This window comes from Lepus europaeus, chromosome 12, assembly GCF_033115175.1.
Source record: "Lepus europaeus isolate LE1 chromosome 12, mLepTim1.pri, whole genome shotgun sequence".
NCBI lineage: Eukaryota > Metazoa > Chordata > Mammalia > Lagomorpha > Leporidae > Lepus > Lepus europaeus.
Window position 1 is genome coordinate 36,442,662 of NC_084838.1, and position 15,691 is coordinate 36,458,352.

The following is a 15,691-nucleotide window of genomic DNA, read 5'->3' on the forward strand; positions in this document are numbered from 1 at the left end:
GAGGGCTAGCATGTATTTCCTCATGTTGTCATTCCCCATCCTCTGCCAATCTGTGAATGTTCAGCCAGGGTCACCGCGTGGGGAGAAGGTGGGAGAAAGCAGCCAGCATACCGTGTATCATGGTCACCATGTAACAGTGCTGAAAGGTAAACCCTTACTGTTTGAAGCCACTGAGACCCGGGGCCTTGTTGTTACTGCTGCACGGCCTAGCTTGCTCTGTCACATGCTCATGTTGAACAGATAACCAAAGGTCAGTAAGACAATCTCATCATGACCCCTCCAAAGCCAGGTGATAGAGACTGTACGTGTGAGTCCAAGTGGCATGACACCCAGGTTTCACTGGAAACCCCAGGTTCTGGTTCCACAGTGAGGTGTGGGGAGAGCAAAAGACCTCCACTGACCCCAGCACGGCCTCCAAGCTGGGCCATGTGCTGTAAGCCAAAGTGGCTGGGTGCCACAGGGGTTAAGAAAAGACTCCAACTGCGTCCTGATCCTGGCCCTGCTACAGGTTAGCGGGGTGATCCTGGACCATTCAACCCACCTCTCGGGGTCTGAGCCTCTGAACCGAGTGTGAGATGTCATGGTAGCATCCGCACTCCCAAGTGCCTGCAGTGCTTATGCTGAGTACTCACCGCCTGGAATTCGTGGCCCAGGTGGACCCTCAGAGCCTTGACGAACATGTGCAGGAAGCGGCCCAGCAGGAAAGCGAGGCAGAGCAGCGAGGGCCAGTGGAACACGACGGCCTCATACCTCCCCAGGAACTGCAACAGAAGCAGACCCGGTTTCTCGGTGGGGGAGGGCCAGCCAGCAGGGGAAGCCGTGGACAGGACCCTGCCTGCCCAGCTGGCCCCTCCAAGGCCGACTTCCTCTGAGCTTACAAGTCAGTAGCCGATTCCTGCTCCCCAGTCCTGCACCGTGAGAACGAGCACGGACTTGGAGTACAGTGAACCAGGCCCTGGCACTGGATTCTATTTGATTAAAAACAGCTTCATGCCTTTTGTACTGATGAGGAATTTGACTGCTGTTTTTGGAAAACATGAGACAGCGGGGCAGAGGTAGGGAGGGAGGTGGGAGGAAGAGACCCGGAAGGAAAAAAACACATACGAAAAAGACATGGGGAAGAGGGACAGCGCTGTGGTGTAGTGGGTTAAGCCGCCACCACCTGCACTGCCAGCATCACATAAGGGCACCGGTTTGAGTCCCAGCTGCTCTACTTCCCATCCAGCTCCCTGCTAATGCACCTGGGAAAGCTGCAGAAAATAGTCCAAGTGCTTGGGCCCCTGCACCCATGCAGGAGACCCAAATGAAGCTCTTAGCTTTGGCCAGGCCCAGCTCTGGCTGTTGCAGCCATTTGGGGAGTGAACCAGCAGGTAGAAGATTGTTCTATGTCTCTCCTTCTCTTTCGCTGTAACTCTGTCTTTCAAATAAATAAGGCCATCTTAAAATAAAAACAGAAGGCAGGAGGGAGAGAGGGTGGGAGGGAAGAGCATGACTGTCTGAAGGCTGGGAGCCACCCAGGCTGATGGAGGAGGAAGAGGTCTGTGAGGATGGTGCATGGAGTTTTTCTGCTGCCAGTGTCACTTTGATGGAAAAATAAAAGTGCTTCTCACTGTTTTAAGACAAGTACTGTTGTGACTTACCTGTCACAAGTCACAGGCTCCTGGGTGGTTCATGTCTTACTACATTTCTGGAGTGCCAGCGTCCCCGTGGGGAATCAGGGTTTGCCGTTGTGATGTGAGGGGGGACAGGGACCCTCTGGGAGGTGGGACTCGTGTCTCCCTTCACCCCCGCCACTGGCCTACACTCATGGCGCTGAGACTCCCCTGTCCGTGTGTCCCTGTCCTGCACCTTGGCCTCCCTCTATCTGTGGTATAAACCAGATGGCCCCAACACGCAGGTGTGTGTGCCATTGTCGCCTTGCAGACTTGAGTGATGCTGCTGTCCCACCATGCGTGAGTAGGATGAAGCCAACTTTGTTAAAATTTCCTCCAACTTTGGACAGTTTAGAATATTTCCAATGTCGCATTTTTATCAATAGTGTTCCAGTGGAGATTCCGGAGGACAGGGGACCACGTCTTAGTTCCTTCATCAGGATTCTGCCTGTGATCTTTACGGCTGTGAGTCACGTTGCCGGCCGAGCCTCATCTTTCTACCCCATGAGATGGGGACAGCCCTAACACACTGTCCGTGGAGCTCAACTCCTGGGATTGTGCCCAGGACGGCACCTGGCACATAGCAGAGCGGGTCTTACAGAGACTGTGGACACAGAAGGAGGATCCTGCTTCTTCCCCGGTTAACCATGGGTATTTTGAATTTCAAAAGCAGCTCTAGAACACTGGGCGATCTCAGGGTACCTAAGGAAATACCGTAATCTGCAGTCCCAGGCACCGTGATCGGTGGCCGGGGTGGGGGCGCGCCTGGGGGCAGGGTCTGCTGCTGCCGTCAACCCCAGGGTACAGGCATGGAGGGAGGGCCCAGCCACGAGCCTCACCTTCCAGTCCAGCCCAGCCAGACCTCTCCTTGCCACGCCCCTTTATCCTCCACCGAGATCAAGCCTGGGCAGGTCTGGCGAGGCTCCGGGGAGTCCCGGCCTGGATGCCTTCTCATGCGCCCTCCCCCACAGCCTGTCTGATGGCCCTGCTCGCTGCCACGGGACACCGCTCTTTCCCTCCTTGTCCTGAAGTCCAGGGCTAGACAGGTGAACTGGTTTCCACCATCTCTGACGAGGACAATGCACAGTAAAGTCACAAGAGATCCATGTAGCCCCAGTCTCCTACTGTAGAGGCACAAAGACTGGGGCTACGTGAAGGGGAAAGAAATGGACTTCAGCATCAGCCTGATGTGGCCACGCTCCCGGCTCTGCTGCTTCCCACAAGCCACAGCGTACGCCAGGGCCTCTGTTTCCTCGCCTGTAGCATAGGCTTGAAGAGCTTCCTGCCTTTCAGTGCCACCGTGAGCATGGAATGAGGCAGCACCTGTCTGTGATGGAAGCATCGTGAGCAGACAGCCCCAGCTCTGCTTTTGCACAGATGAGAAGCTGAGGACCAGAGAGTAGCAGAGGCTTGTCTGGGGTCACACAGCCAATCGGCCATCGTGAAGGGATGGACACCCTAACCCAGGTCCAAGGGACTTACCTGCCCGTGGGGGCACTGGGAGACTTGAAGAATGGTGACAACAAACCTGCAGGAACAGAATCAATGTTGGGGGCCCCAGGAGCAGCCCCATGAAAACTGGCCAGATCTCAGCAGCCCGAGTTGACCTGTCCCGAGGGAGGGCTGGTTCCCAGGCCCCCAAGCAAATCCTCCCTGATCAGGCCCCTCCTGTACTGAAACAGGTGCACACTACCTGCGCTGAATGTGGCCTCGTGGAGGACACAACCTCAGAACCCATGGAGGAGGAGGCTCAGAGAGCTCACCTGCCTCTCCCTGCCATGTCTTTGAGGAAGGTCATGGAAGCCCAGAGCTGGCAGAGTTTACCCAGGGTCTCACGGAGATGCAGGCAGAGCAGGACTAAGACCCAGGTCTCTCGACTCTGTGGCTGGGGCTCTTTCTGCCGCTGCATGACCTTGTCTGTCACCACCACTCTGCATTCATGGGTCCCAGGGCCCCCAACACGACACACCCAAGGCACCTGTGCTGCTGAGACAGTCCCACCACCCTCGATGCTGGTCAGAAGCCCAACAGAGGTGAATGAGATGCGACTCCATACCTAAACATGGATACCCTCCTTGTAAATTTCTAAAACAGAAGCCACTATGCACTTTGGCATTGTAGCCATTGGTGTGTCTCCTGCCAGTCACCCCTGATGGACTGTGGGACACCCTCCCCCCCCCCCAGAAAATGCTGGCGCAGGGAAGCAGGCCCAGCCAGGGAATCAGTGGCATGGAAATGAGGCTTGGTGGCTGCAGAGTAGCATTGTCCCAGGGGTTACTCAGCCAAGAAGTCCCCTGGTGCCAGCTCTGGGGCCCAATGAGTACGCACAGAGCTCAGGGTGCAGGTCAGGAAGTTGCCCACTGATGGGAGGGATGCTCATGAAGCAGGTGCACCTGTTGACCACTGGATGGGGGGAGGGATGGGGGGTGGGTGATGATCCTCGCAAGGAACAGGAACATACAGACAAGAGGCCAGAACTCAGAGCCCAAGAGCAAGAGCATCTGTCGTGTCTTCCAGAGTGTTCTCTGGCTCGTGGTGGGAGGTGACAGAATGAGTGGACAGATGAAGGAATGTCGGAGTCTCATCTGGTGGGGGCTGCGTGCTACGCCCTGCTGGGGACTGTAGAGGTCCCGCAGGCCAGGCTAAGCCATGCAAACGTCCCCAGGAGAAGCTGAGGCAGTGTTGAGAAGAGTCACAGAAGGGCTGCTGCTTCCTCAGCCCTTGACCCAGAGTGCAGCCCTGGCCGCAGGTGCCAGGGGAGGGCGGGCAGGCTGCGTCCATCTTACCAGATCAGAGAGTAGCAGAAGCCGAGGATGGAGCTGACCAGCCGGAACTGCGACGAGAGGCAGGCAAAGAAGGGGAAGTGGGCCAGGCCGACTTCAAGGCCTCCAATCAGCAGCAAAAAGGCTGGGAGAGACAGGAGCAGAGATGCCGTGAGCGCCCCTTCCCACCCGTCCCAGGGGAACCGTGGACCTGATGCTTTCAGTTGTGCAACAGATAAGTAATGAAATGGCCTTGATTTGTTTGTGCAAACAGACCCTTCCTGATGCCCGCTCTGTGCCAGGCCCTGGGCTCTCCACGGAGATGATTACACTGCATCAGCCCACAGCATGAAGGGGACAGACAGACGGACAAAGCCAGAATCACGGAAGGTCACACACTGCACATGCACCCCAGCAACCCTCCAGAGGTGAGATGCTACGTGGAGAAACCCCTCCCACTTCACACGCAAGGCCACGGTCATAGGAATTCTGCTGCTGACCAGCTCTGAGCTGGACTGACCAGGGCTCTGGAAAATGCAGTCATGCCGAGGAACTTTACCTAGTGTTCACTTTGAACTGAGTCCTAGGCCAGGCACCAAGGACAAGGGGGATGGACAAGATGCTTGCTTTGGAGAGCCTGACAGTCCAACAGGGAAGACAGGTGGCAACGTCAGGGTCTGACATGTGCTGTAACACAGCCACATTCATTCTGCTTCAGGGACCTCCATCGGGGACAGGCTATCAGGGAAGGCTTCCTGGAGGTGTGATCACTTGTCAAGGCTATTCAGTATGTGGGGGAGTCTGGAAGATGGAGAGGAGGAGGAGGGAAGGATATTTCTCACCCAAAGGCAAGGAGTGGCTGGCTGCGGCCGGTCCATGCTGGCAGCACAGCACGGCAGCTACAGCTGCCTCGGGTTTAATCTCCCTGCACTCTCCTGCAGAAGCAGCCAGGGCAGCCGGGAACCCAGCACTTCCAGCAGAGACCAACTGGACATTGAAGGTGGAAGAGCAGCTAAGGCTTGGGGAGTATAAGCAGCAGGGTCTGAAGATGCGGGAATTGTCTGGGCCCGGGGCCCTCACGATGCTGACAGCACCCTGCCCCCCAGTTCCTGCCCAGCATCAACTGCTGTAAAATCCAAAGGAGACAGAACTGGGACATTGTGAGTCCAGAAACAGGTGGGAGAAAGACGCAGACTCAGAAAATATGGAACGGGGGTTGGGGGGGCAGGTATAGATAGGAGTAGACAGAGGATAATTGACAGAGGAGGGATGCAGATGTAGATGGAATCACATTGAGCAAATAGAAGCCATGAAGCAAGAGACCATGCTCTAGCCAAGCCCTCCCTCTTAAGAAATTTCATTTCACTTAAAAATGAACCACTGAGGGGCCGGCGCTGTGGCGCAGCGGGTTAACGCCCTGGCCTGGGGTGCTGGCATCCCATATGGGTGCTGGTTCGGGACCTGGCTGCTCTACTTCTGATCCGGCTCCCTGCTGTGGCCTGGGAAGGCAGTGGAAAATGGCCCAAATGCTTGGGCCCCTGCACCTATGTGGGAGACCAGGAGGAAGCTCCTGGCTCCTGGCTTCAGATCAGCTCAGCTCCGGCCGTTGTAGCCAGTTGGGGAGTGAACCAACAGATGGAAGACCTTTCTCTCTCTCTCTCCTCTCTCTCTCTCTCTGTGTGTGTAACTCTGACTTTCAAATAAATAAATAAATCTTTTAAAAGAATGAACCACACGAAAGTATCATAGTCAAATCCCAAGGTTATTATAAGATAAAAATGGTAAACAGAAAAATATCGTTGTCAATAATACAGCAGTCCAGAAAGATGCCCTTAACACAGGTAAAAACTGCAGCAATACTTAAATATTCCTGCCAAAAGAAATTATATATGCCAAAAGAAATTAAGAAAATGATAGCCTAGGCATGAAAAATCTATAAATCAGAGTGTGAGAAGCCAAAATAAGTGACTGCAGAAAATGAATGTTTGATGATATGTCAGAGAACCCAGGAAAAAAATGGGATCTTAAGAAAAAGTCATTTCAGAAATGAAGACTGAAGTAAATCAAAATTTTGATGTCCAGGACTTACAAAGAAAAAGAAGCAAAATAAAACAAACAAAACAAAGAAAAGGAATGCAGTGGGTTCATGCTTCTGCCTGAAACAAGCAAAAGCTCCTGGCTCCTGGCTCCTGGCTCCCGGCTCCCGGCTCCTGGCTCCCGGCTCCTGGCTCCTGGCTCCTGGCTCCGGATCGGCCCAGCTCCGGCGCTGTGACCATTTGGGGAGTGAACCAGTGGATGAAGACTTTCTCTGTCTCTGCCTCTCTCTAACTCTTTCAAATAAATAAATATTTTTTTTAAGAAAAGAAAATAATTAATGCTGAAATTTTTCTAAATCTGAGTAAAATTAAAATGAAAAAATCTACTCTACAAACCCAAAACACACACTAAAGAAGATAATTTCTCCAAGACACATAATATAGAATTGCTTATAATCAGTGATTTAGAAAAACAAAAACCAGAAGGCTTTTCCCCTGAGAAGCAAGGCAAGGACTCTTGATCTCATCACTTGAATTCAGCATTGTCCTGGAAGTTCTTTCCAATGCAATTAGGCAAGAAAAAGAAGTAAAATCTTCTGGGTTGGAAAGGAAGTAACAAAACTGGTTGATTCAGACATCATTGTCTGTATAGAAAATACTATGGAATCTATAAAGAAGTCACTAGAACTAATAAATGAGCTTAGTAATGTAGGATATGAGCAATATTCAAAAATCAACTGTCTTTCAATAAATTAGCAATGAACATTCAGAAATAAAAATATGAAATGGATGTAAATCTGACGAAAGATGAGAAAGATGTATCCACTGATTACTACAAATATTGCTGAAATTAAAGGAATTCTAAATAAATAGACATTTCCTCCCAGGGGTCTGAAGCATCCATTTTAAGATGTCAATTCAACCTAAATTGACCTACAAATTCCATGCAAGCTCTACCAAAATCCCAGCATTTTTTAAAATAGAAATTGACAAACTTGTTCAAAAATTCATTTAGAAATACAAAGGACCTAAAATCACTGAAAATTAACATAGTTGGCAAGTTAGTACCGCTTGATTTCAAGACTTATTTTAAATGTATAATTATCAAGAAAGTGTGGTATTGCTGCAATGCTAGACAGAGCTGGGTGGAGCAGAATGGAGTCCAGAAATAGACCCACACACATGGAACTAATTGATTTTCAATAAAGGTGCAAAGGCCATTCAATGGGCAAAGGACAGGCTCTGGTAGCAAACAGTGCTACCCTAAGGCAAAAAGAACTTTGATCCATGCCCCACATGGTATGCCAAAGAGTGAACTCAAAATGTATCATAGACCTAAATGCAAAACTCAAGACTGAAAAACTTCTGGAGAAAATACAGGAGAAAATCTACAATGATCTTAGCTTACGCAAAGATTTCTTTCATGATGTCATAAACATGATCCATAGAGAAAAAAATTGAGTAAATTGGATTTCATGAAATTAAAAATGTTAGCTCTTCAAAAGAATCTATTGAGAGGATAAAAATACAAGCCACAGACTAGGAGAAAATATTTGCAATTCATACCTTTGATAATGGACCTAGAATATATAAAGAATTCTTAAAACTCAACAAGAAAATGAAAACTCCAGTTTTTAAGAACAGGTCAATGACTTGAGTGGTACTTTATCATAGAAGGTTTAGGAATAGCAAACCAGCACATAAAAGTACGCTCAGGTGTTGGCATTATGGTGCAGTGCATTCTTTCACCTGCACCCATGAGGGCACCGGCTCGGGTCCTGGCTGCTCCACTTCTCATCCAGTTCCCAGCTGATTGCCCAGGGAAGGCAGCAGAAGGTGGCTCAAGTACTTGGTCCCTGCACCCGCAAGGGAGACCAGGATGGAATTTCAGGCTGCTTTGGCCTGGCCACACCCTGGCCATTGCAGCCATCTGGGGCACGAACTAGTAGATGGAAGATCTCTCTCTCTCTTTCTGTATTCCCCCTTGGCTGTCCATCAACAAGTGAGTGGATACACAAACTGTGGTGTATCCATTAGAGGAATACTACTTAGCAATAGGATGAACTCCTGGTACCTGCTAAATGAACACAAATCTCAAAACCACTACACTGGGTAAAGGAAGCCAGGCCTTCACCCTCCCAGAAAAGAGTACATTTGCAATGATTCTGTTTACAAAAAAATCCGTGAAAACCTAAGGGGATTGTGGTTTCCTGGAGATGGGGTAAGGGGAGGTGACAGAGGAGAGGAAGGGAGGAGAGATCAGAGAGGGAAACAGGAAATCTTTAGGGTTCATTGTCTAGATGTGGCCGTGGTTTCAGGGTATAAGCATTTGTGCAAACTTCACTTTGAAGAGGTATACACTGTACATCATTTTGGTTTCAGTTGGCATTTCCCCAAAAAACTAAAGAGATGTTGATTGGCATTTGATTGTCTAGGCTTAGAACCCCCGAGAGGGAACTGGGCTGGACAGAGCGGGTTGCAAATGGTTGTAGATTGGAACTGCTCCCTCAGAAGAGCATGAGGCACAGGGGAAGACCAGGCCTCAGGGCAGGGGCCGAGGAAGTAGGCACTGTCCTCTAAGAGGAATCCTAGAGCTCCTGGACACAAAGAAGGCAGGCGTGGCTATGACTCAGAGAGCTTTTGGAGTGTAGGTGAGGAAGAACTGACTCTCTGGGCTTATGTTACATCACGTCTAAGGGCTGGCACTGTGGTGCAGCAGGCTAAGCTACGGCCTGCCACACTGGCATCCTCTATAGGGTGCTAGTTTGAGTCCTGGCTGCTCCACTTCTGATCCAGCTCTCTGCTAACAGCCTACGAAAGCAGCAGAGGATGGTCCAAGTACTTGGGCCCCTGTGCCCACATGGGAGACCCAGAAGAAGCTTCCTGGCTCCAGACTTTGGCCTGGCCCAGCCCTGATTGTTGGGGCCGTCTGAGGAGTGAACCAGCAGATGGAAGATCCTTCTTTCTCTCTCTCCGTAACTCTGCATTTCAAATAAATAAATAAGTCTTTAAATAAATAAAGGACAGCTGAATCTAACTGAGGAAAAGCCCCGCAAGTAAGTTTGGCAGCTTTGTGACCTAGGCGTTGACCTTGGGCAAATGACAGTCTGGGAAGAACATGACAGATCCAAATCTATCCCCTGGTCCCAGAGCCCCCGAGCCACATGGTCTCTGACAGCAAGCATCTAAGAATCTCTACGGTGAAATTCCCAGCAAGTTGGAGGCAGCCTCAGTACCTTGGGCCCACTGAGGGACACGCATGGGCTGGTAGCCTTCGGAGAACAAGAACATGACCCTGTTGGCTGTGGCCCCAAAGGCAATTCCATAGGACCATCGGTTACTAAAAGTGCCCACGAAGTCCAGAGGCCTGTGAACAACAGAAACAGCTTATGAGGCCAGAGCCGGCTGAGACATTCCCCCAGATCAGCCCCAGAGTGGTGACCCCACGTGGAGCAAGGACCCTCAGACGGTGAACCACTCATTGCAATGGCTGCCTCCTGAGGCCCTCTACGCCAGACAGGGGCTAGGCACAGACTCAGGGTACCGACGGGAGGAAGACAAACGCTTCCTCCAGAGCAGATCCAGGTTTGGTAGAGGACACAAGAAAGGACTTTGTGCAGCCAAGACACAAAGCAAAGTGGGATGATGGGAGACCAAAACAAGGAGTGTGTCCTGGGTAGGTCTGAGGGAGCAGGCCATGTGTCATGTGTGACTTGTTCCTTCCACTGTCCCTGAACAGGGTCTGCTGCTGGCACCATGTTTGCCCCACTGTTGAAGGGGTAAAGGACATATTGTCCCAGAATATGCCACTCTGGCACATTGACTACTTTGAGCTGAAGACACTTACCAGCAGATACAGGAAGACACTCTGATCTGAAGGCTGCTTGTTAGAAACACAGGATGAAATGCCCATGTGAATGATGCCCTCCCTACACAGAAGTAACGCGCTTGGCATCACAGACCAGGAAGTTGAGGCTGATAGAATTCTACACAGAGTTTAGAAGGTAGCTCTTACCTGCTGGTCTCCCCACATCATTAATCACTTTTCTACAACTTACTCCTCTGGGTCCAGCCCAAGTCTACACTTGTGCAACCTTAACTGTATCTTTGGATCATTTCCTGTGTCACATAAAGCTTGTATGAAGTCAATGTGTGTGCTTTTCTCCTGTTGATCTGTCTTATGTCAATTTAATCCCCAGGCCCAACCAAAAAGCCCTAACTGGGTAGACCTAAAATTTTGCCTTCCTGTTCTGATCAGACTATAGGTGACCACTTGTCTTTGAATGGGCCAATCAGATGTCTGGTCATGTGTTTGGGATTGATGAATGGAAGACATGAGCCAGTTCACTGTTAAAAGTCCTGGTTTGGGGCCGGCACTGTGGCGGGTGGGCTAAGCTTCCACCTGTGGTGCTGGTATCCCATATGGGCGCCAGTTCGAGTCTGGCTGTACCTTTTCCAATCCAGCTCTCTGCTATGGCCTGGAAAAACAAAAGAAGATGGCCAAGTGCTTGGGCCCCTGCACCCATGCGTAGGAGACCCGGAAGAAGCTCCTGGCTCTTGGCTTCGGATCAGTGCAGCTCTGGCCGTTGCAGCCATTTGGGGAGTGAACCAGCGGATGGAAGACATTTCTCTCTGTCTTTCCCTCTCTCTGTAACTCTGCCTCTCAGAGTTATAAATAAATAAATCTCTTTTTTAAAAGTCTTGGTCTGGAAAGTCATTACAAGTTGGGATCAGAATCAATGCTAGAGGAAGGTCAAGGTCCTGGGTCAGCTGGCAGAAACACAGCAAAATGTGCAGAGGGGGCCCAGAAGAGATGGTGGGGCTGAAGAAGCACTCTCGCAGATTCCCATCTCAAGACACCCAGTTCCCATGAGGCCTGCTGTGTTGGTTTCTGTGAGATTTCCATGATTGGATCAAGTATCCTTTCTTTTCCTCCCAGGTAAAGAATCTTGAGTAGATATCGGTTTCTTGTAACACAGCTTGGACTGGAACAGAGTAAGCCAGTGCACTTGGAAAAAGGAAAGGACTCTCCCAACGAAGAGGCCCAGGTGAGTGGGACCTTACTGAAAACTCAAGAGGGGTGGGAGAGCCAGGCATCGCAGGTGGGAGGCTCCATGGGGCTCACTCATCTCCACCAGGAAGGCCCAGGTAAAGAGCCCATCTTCTAAGCACCCTCCCCATCACCTGCTGTCAATCAGCCTGTCCCATCTGCGGTCCCTCAGCACTCTGTTCAGGTCCCTGCGTCAGCATGGCTCCCTGTGTTACCACTTGCTTAGTGAACTACAAACTCCTCTGGGCTGGCGACATAGCACAGCATCTGGGAAGGAGCCAGTGCTCAGTGCAGCTCTGTGGGTCAGCCTTTAGTTGAATGGGATTGATTTTTAATGAAGATCCCACTTGTACAAGTACTTAGGAGATGTGCAAGACTCATTTTCCCCATCTTGAAGGAAACCCCTCTTCTGTCCATGGCACAGAGTCACCGTGGACAGCACAGGAAGAGCTGCTGACTAGGCTGTGGGGTGCCAGGAGCAGGGGCCACTCCACGGTGAAGACAGTAGGCTGGAATTACTCAGAGAAGCAAGAGTGTTGTTGAGAAAGTGGCCAGGGAGCGAGTCAATGGCACCATTAGCATTCAGTTCAAAGAGTTGAGCTCCCATTTCTCATCAACTCCTGTACCAGTCCCTGTATGCCGACTGCTTGGGACAAAACAAGATCTTTAGCCACCTGCTTTTTCCTCTGCTTCCCCGATGTGTCCTTGCCTTGCAAGCTTGGGAAGGGCTGCCTGCCCCGGGGAGTGGTACCTGGAATGAGCTTCTCAACTAGAAGTCCTGGTCATCCCTGGCCCCGGGGCTGATATCCTGGCTGTCTTTCCTTTCTCCACAGTCTAAGGCCAGGACTTCAGCCTCACAGCCTGAGCCTGCTCAGGTTATAACATCAGAGACTATCAAGCTGCTCTGAGTTAAAGCTCTGGTCACCTGTTAGCTGTGTGAGCGTGGGCAAGCCATTTAACCTCTCGGAGTCTGAGTTTTCGCATCAATTGCATGAAGATGACAAATTTCATCATCCTGCAAGACTGGCAAGGGGTTCATCCAAGTAATGCAAGTAAAGTAAGTGGTTCAGTGCCTGGGTCAGAGACACTGTGCAGTCAACGCCTGGACCACTACCTGCCTGCCACACTGGCATCCCACATTGGAGACAGGTTAAGTCTCAGCGGCTCCGCTTCCCACCAGTTTCCTCTTAACACACCAGGGAAGGCAGCAGATGATGGCCCAAATGTTTGGGGATCTGCCACCCACATAGGAGACTAGTATGGCTTCAGCTTGGCCCAGTCCTGGCCACTGTGGCCGTTTGGGGAGTGAATCACTGAATGGAAGAGTCTTTCTCTCGCTAACTGCCTTTCAAATAAACAAATATTTTTTAAATGTTAATTGCATGAAGATAAAGATGAGTGAGAAGATAAGGAGGCTGAGAGATGAGCAATTAGAGCTCAAGGAAGTGACCGGCGTGATGGCATAGAAGGTTAATCCTCTGCTTGCAGTGCCAGCATCTCATATGGGTGCCAGTTCAATTCCCTGCTGCTCCATTTCTGATCCAGCTGTTACGGACTGGGAAAGCAGAAGATGGACAAAGTGGTTGGGCCATTGCCACCCATGTGGGAGACCCAGAAGAAACTCCTGGATTCAGATCAGCTCAGCTCTGGCCTTGGCAGCCATTTGGGGAGTGAACCAGTGGATGCAAGACCTCTCTCTCTATCTCTGCCTTTCAAATAAATAAATAAATAAATAAATAAATATTTTTTAAAAAAGAATTCAAGGAAAATGGTGATACAGAATGCATAGTCTTATAACGGCAGAGTGAGAAAAGCCCCAAACACGCTGGTGGGATCTCAGCACGACACCTTGCTGCCTCCAGCCACGGGGCACTCGCCCTCCTGCTCCTTGGCATAAACTATAAAGTTCCCGGGGGTGTTTATGGAAGCTATGCCACAGCTCAAGTGTGGAAAGGCCTTCTCCACAGTGGGCCATGTCTCCTCCAGCTGTGTGGAGCAGCCCTGGGTGCTGAGGGTTACAATGGCCTGGAAGCCAATTCTGGAATCTTGGCCCTTTGGTTAGGCTGGGACAGGGCTGGGCAGGGGTGGGCACCCTAGAGGTGGCGCTAGGGAGAGGGGAGGGGTCCCGGGAGCCATCCTGGCCTTACAGTTGGTGCAGACCCTGACTCAACTCACATGACGATTGCAAAGTGGTTTCCCAGAAGGGAGGTGTCGTCTCTTTCTCTGCGGTACTGTCGTCTTTGGAGAAAGGACAAGACCAAAATGATGACAAGCTATGAGAAGAGAAGACAGACGGTCAGCGGGCGCCCTCAGCGTGGCCCGGGTGTCCTCCCCGTGTGGTGGAGCAGAACGCTCAGAATACCTATGACCCTCAGGGCTGGCACTGTAGCCCAGCAAGTTGGGCCACGGCCGGCAATGCCAGCATCCCATAAGGGCACTGGGTTGAGTCCTGGCTTCTCCACTTCCCATCCAACTTCCTGCTAATGTGCTTGAGAAAACAGAGGAGGATGGGCCAGGTCCTTGGGCCCCTGCACCCATGTAGGAGCCTCAGATGGAGTCCCAGGCTCCTGGCTTTGGCCTGGCCCAGCACGAGTTGTTGCGGCCATTTGGTGAGTGAACCAGTGGATGGAAGAGCTCTTTCTGCCTCTCCTCTCTGTTACTCTGCCTTTCAAATGAATAAATAAATCCTTAAAGGTAAAGAGTTCATGGAAAATGCAGATTATTAAAAAACTACAAATGGATTTCAAAAAAAAAAAAGTCTCTGATGTTAAAACTGAAACTGGAGTCAGGGCCCGGCTGCTTGCACTCTTGAGCTGCCAGTATGCTTGGAGCTGAGCTCTCCTGGGTGTCGCCCTGAGCAGATGCAGGTTCAGGCCTAGTCTTGCCCCCACGCTGGCTGGGAGAGACTCGCCTTCCCTGATCCTCTGTCTCACTGTCTGTAAGAAGGCAACAGCACCTGCAAATCCGTCCTTGCCTTGTTCCTGTGCATCGGCTTCGTCCTCACACACCTGATGGCTCTCCCTCTCCTCTCTGTGCCGGAACCTTCTGGACACCTGTCTGCAGTGCCGCCTCTGTTTCCCCGCCTTTCCTCATCTCCTCGTCCCCCTAACTTGGCCTCTCCCCGGCCCCTGCTCTGAAACAGCTGCAGCCGAAGTCACTAAGGACCATCTCCTGGCCCAGCCCAATGCACCTTTCAAGCCTGGATCTAGGCTGATCCCTTGGCAGCACCTCCAGTCTTCCCGCCTCCTCCTCCCCGGGACACCCCCTTCCTGGGCCTCCACCAACCACGCTCTCTGCTGTCCTCCATCGCTTCTGATCATTCATTTCCCAAGCCCTGGCCCTGGAGCTCCTGGAGCTCAGCCCAAGGGCCTCTCCTCTCCCTGCCGGCTCCTCTCTCGCTGCAGGACCTCACGCTGCCCGTGCTGTTAAAGGCCGTCAACACACAGAAGACTCCGCCCACACCTTGCCTGCGAGCTCCAGCCCTGCACGCCCAGCTGCACGGCTGACACCTCTTGATCGACGTGTTGAGAGCTTCTCAGATTGAGTGTGTCCTAGGTGTGGCTCAAGACTGTGCCCCGTGCCCTGTGCCTTCACCTGCCCCACACCCCGACTCCTCCCAACTTTCCCCAGCTAGTGAGGGGCAGCTGGTGGTGTCGTCCTCAACCTCCCCCGCCCCCGAATCCCCCTACCTAACCACTACAAGGTCTACTGTTTGTGCCCCCTAAGCATCTCGAGCTGGCTGCCATCACCCAGGGAGAGCTAAGTCTCCACTCACCTGGACACCTGCAACAGGCTGCTGGCTGGCCTTCAGCCTCCTCTCTCCCCTTGTCCAGCCTGATCTCCATGTTGCAAGCAGAATGGTCTCTTCTACCACTCTCGTGCTAGGAACTCCTCAGTGTACTTAGAATGGAGACAAAGCTCCGCCTGGCCTGGCCGCCCCTCCCCAGATTCTCCCACCTCAGTTCTCCACTCCAGCTACGCTGGCCTTCTCAGTTCCGCCTGTTCTCCATTCTCCCTCCCTCCACAGGGCCTTTGCATATGCCCTCCCCATTGTCTGAAATGCTCTTTACTGTACCCTCCATCAGACCCAAGCTCTGTCCTTCCTAAAAAAAGCTTTCCTGACTCCATTTAAAGCCAATACGCAAGAATCCTGAGTCCTTATAAGCCGTCTTCTGCCTGTCTTTGGTGCAC

The 15,691-nt window shown here is 51.6% G+C and overlaps 1 protein-coding gene across 4 annotated transcripts in view; it reads right to left on the reverse strand.

Moving 5' to 3' along the window:
- Window positions 1-15,691, reverse strand: part of LOC133771698 (stimulated by retinoic acid gene 6 protein-like) — a 49,291-nt gene that overhangs the window by 21,501 nt on the left and 12,099 nt on the right. For 2 of the 4 annotated variants that reach the window (XR_009867612.1, XM_062207916.1), the window contains exons 3-7: window positions 13,676-13,773; window positions 9,687-9,817; window positions 4,439-4,559; window positions 3,135-3,180; window positions 633-761 (exon numbers count right to left, since the gene is read on the reverse strand). Coding sequence is in view for 3 of the 4 variants with exons in the window: in XM_062207916.1 (XP_062063900.1) it covers window positions 633-761; window positions 3,135-3,180; window positions 4,439-4,559; window positions 9,687-9,817; window positions 13,676-13,773 (525 nt within the window). In the remaining variant the exon portion in view is untranslated. The remainder of the gene's footprint in view (window positions 1-632; window positions 762-3,134; window positions 3,181-4,438; window positions 4,560-9,686; window positions 9,818-13,675; window positions 13,774-15,691) is intronic. The other 2 variants (XM_062207917.1, XM_062207918.1) reach the window with 2 other exon arrangements.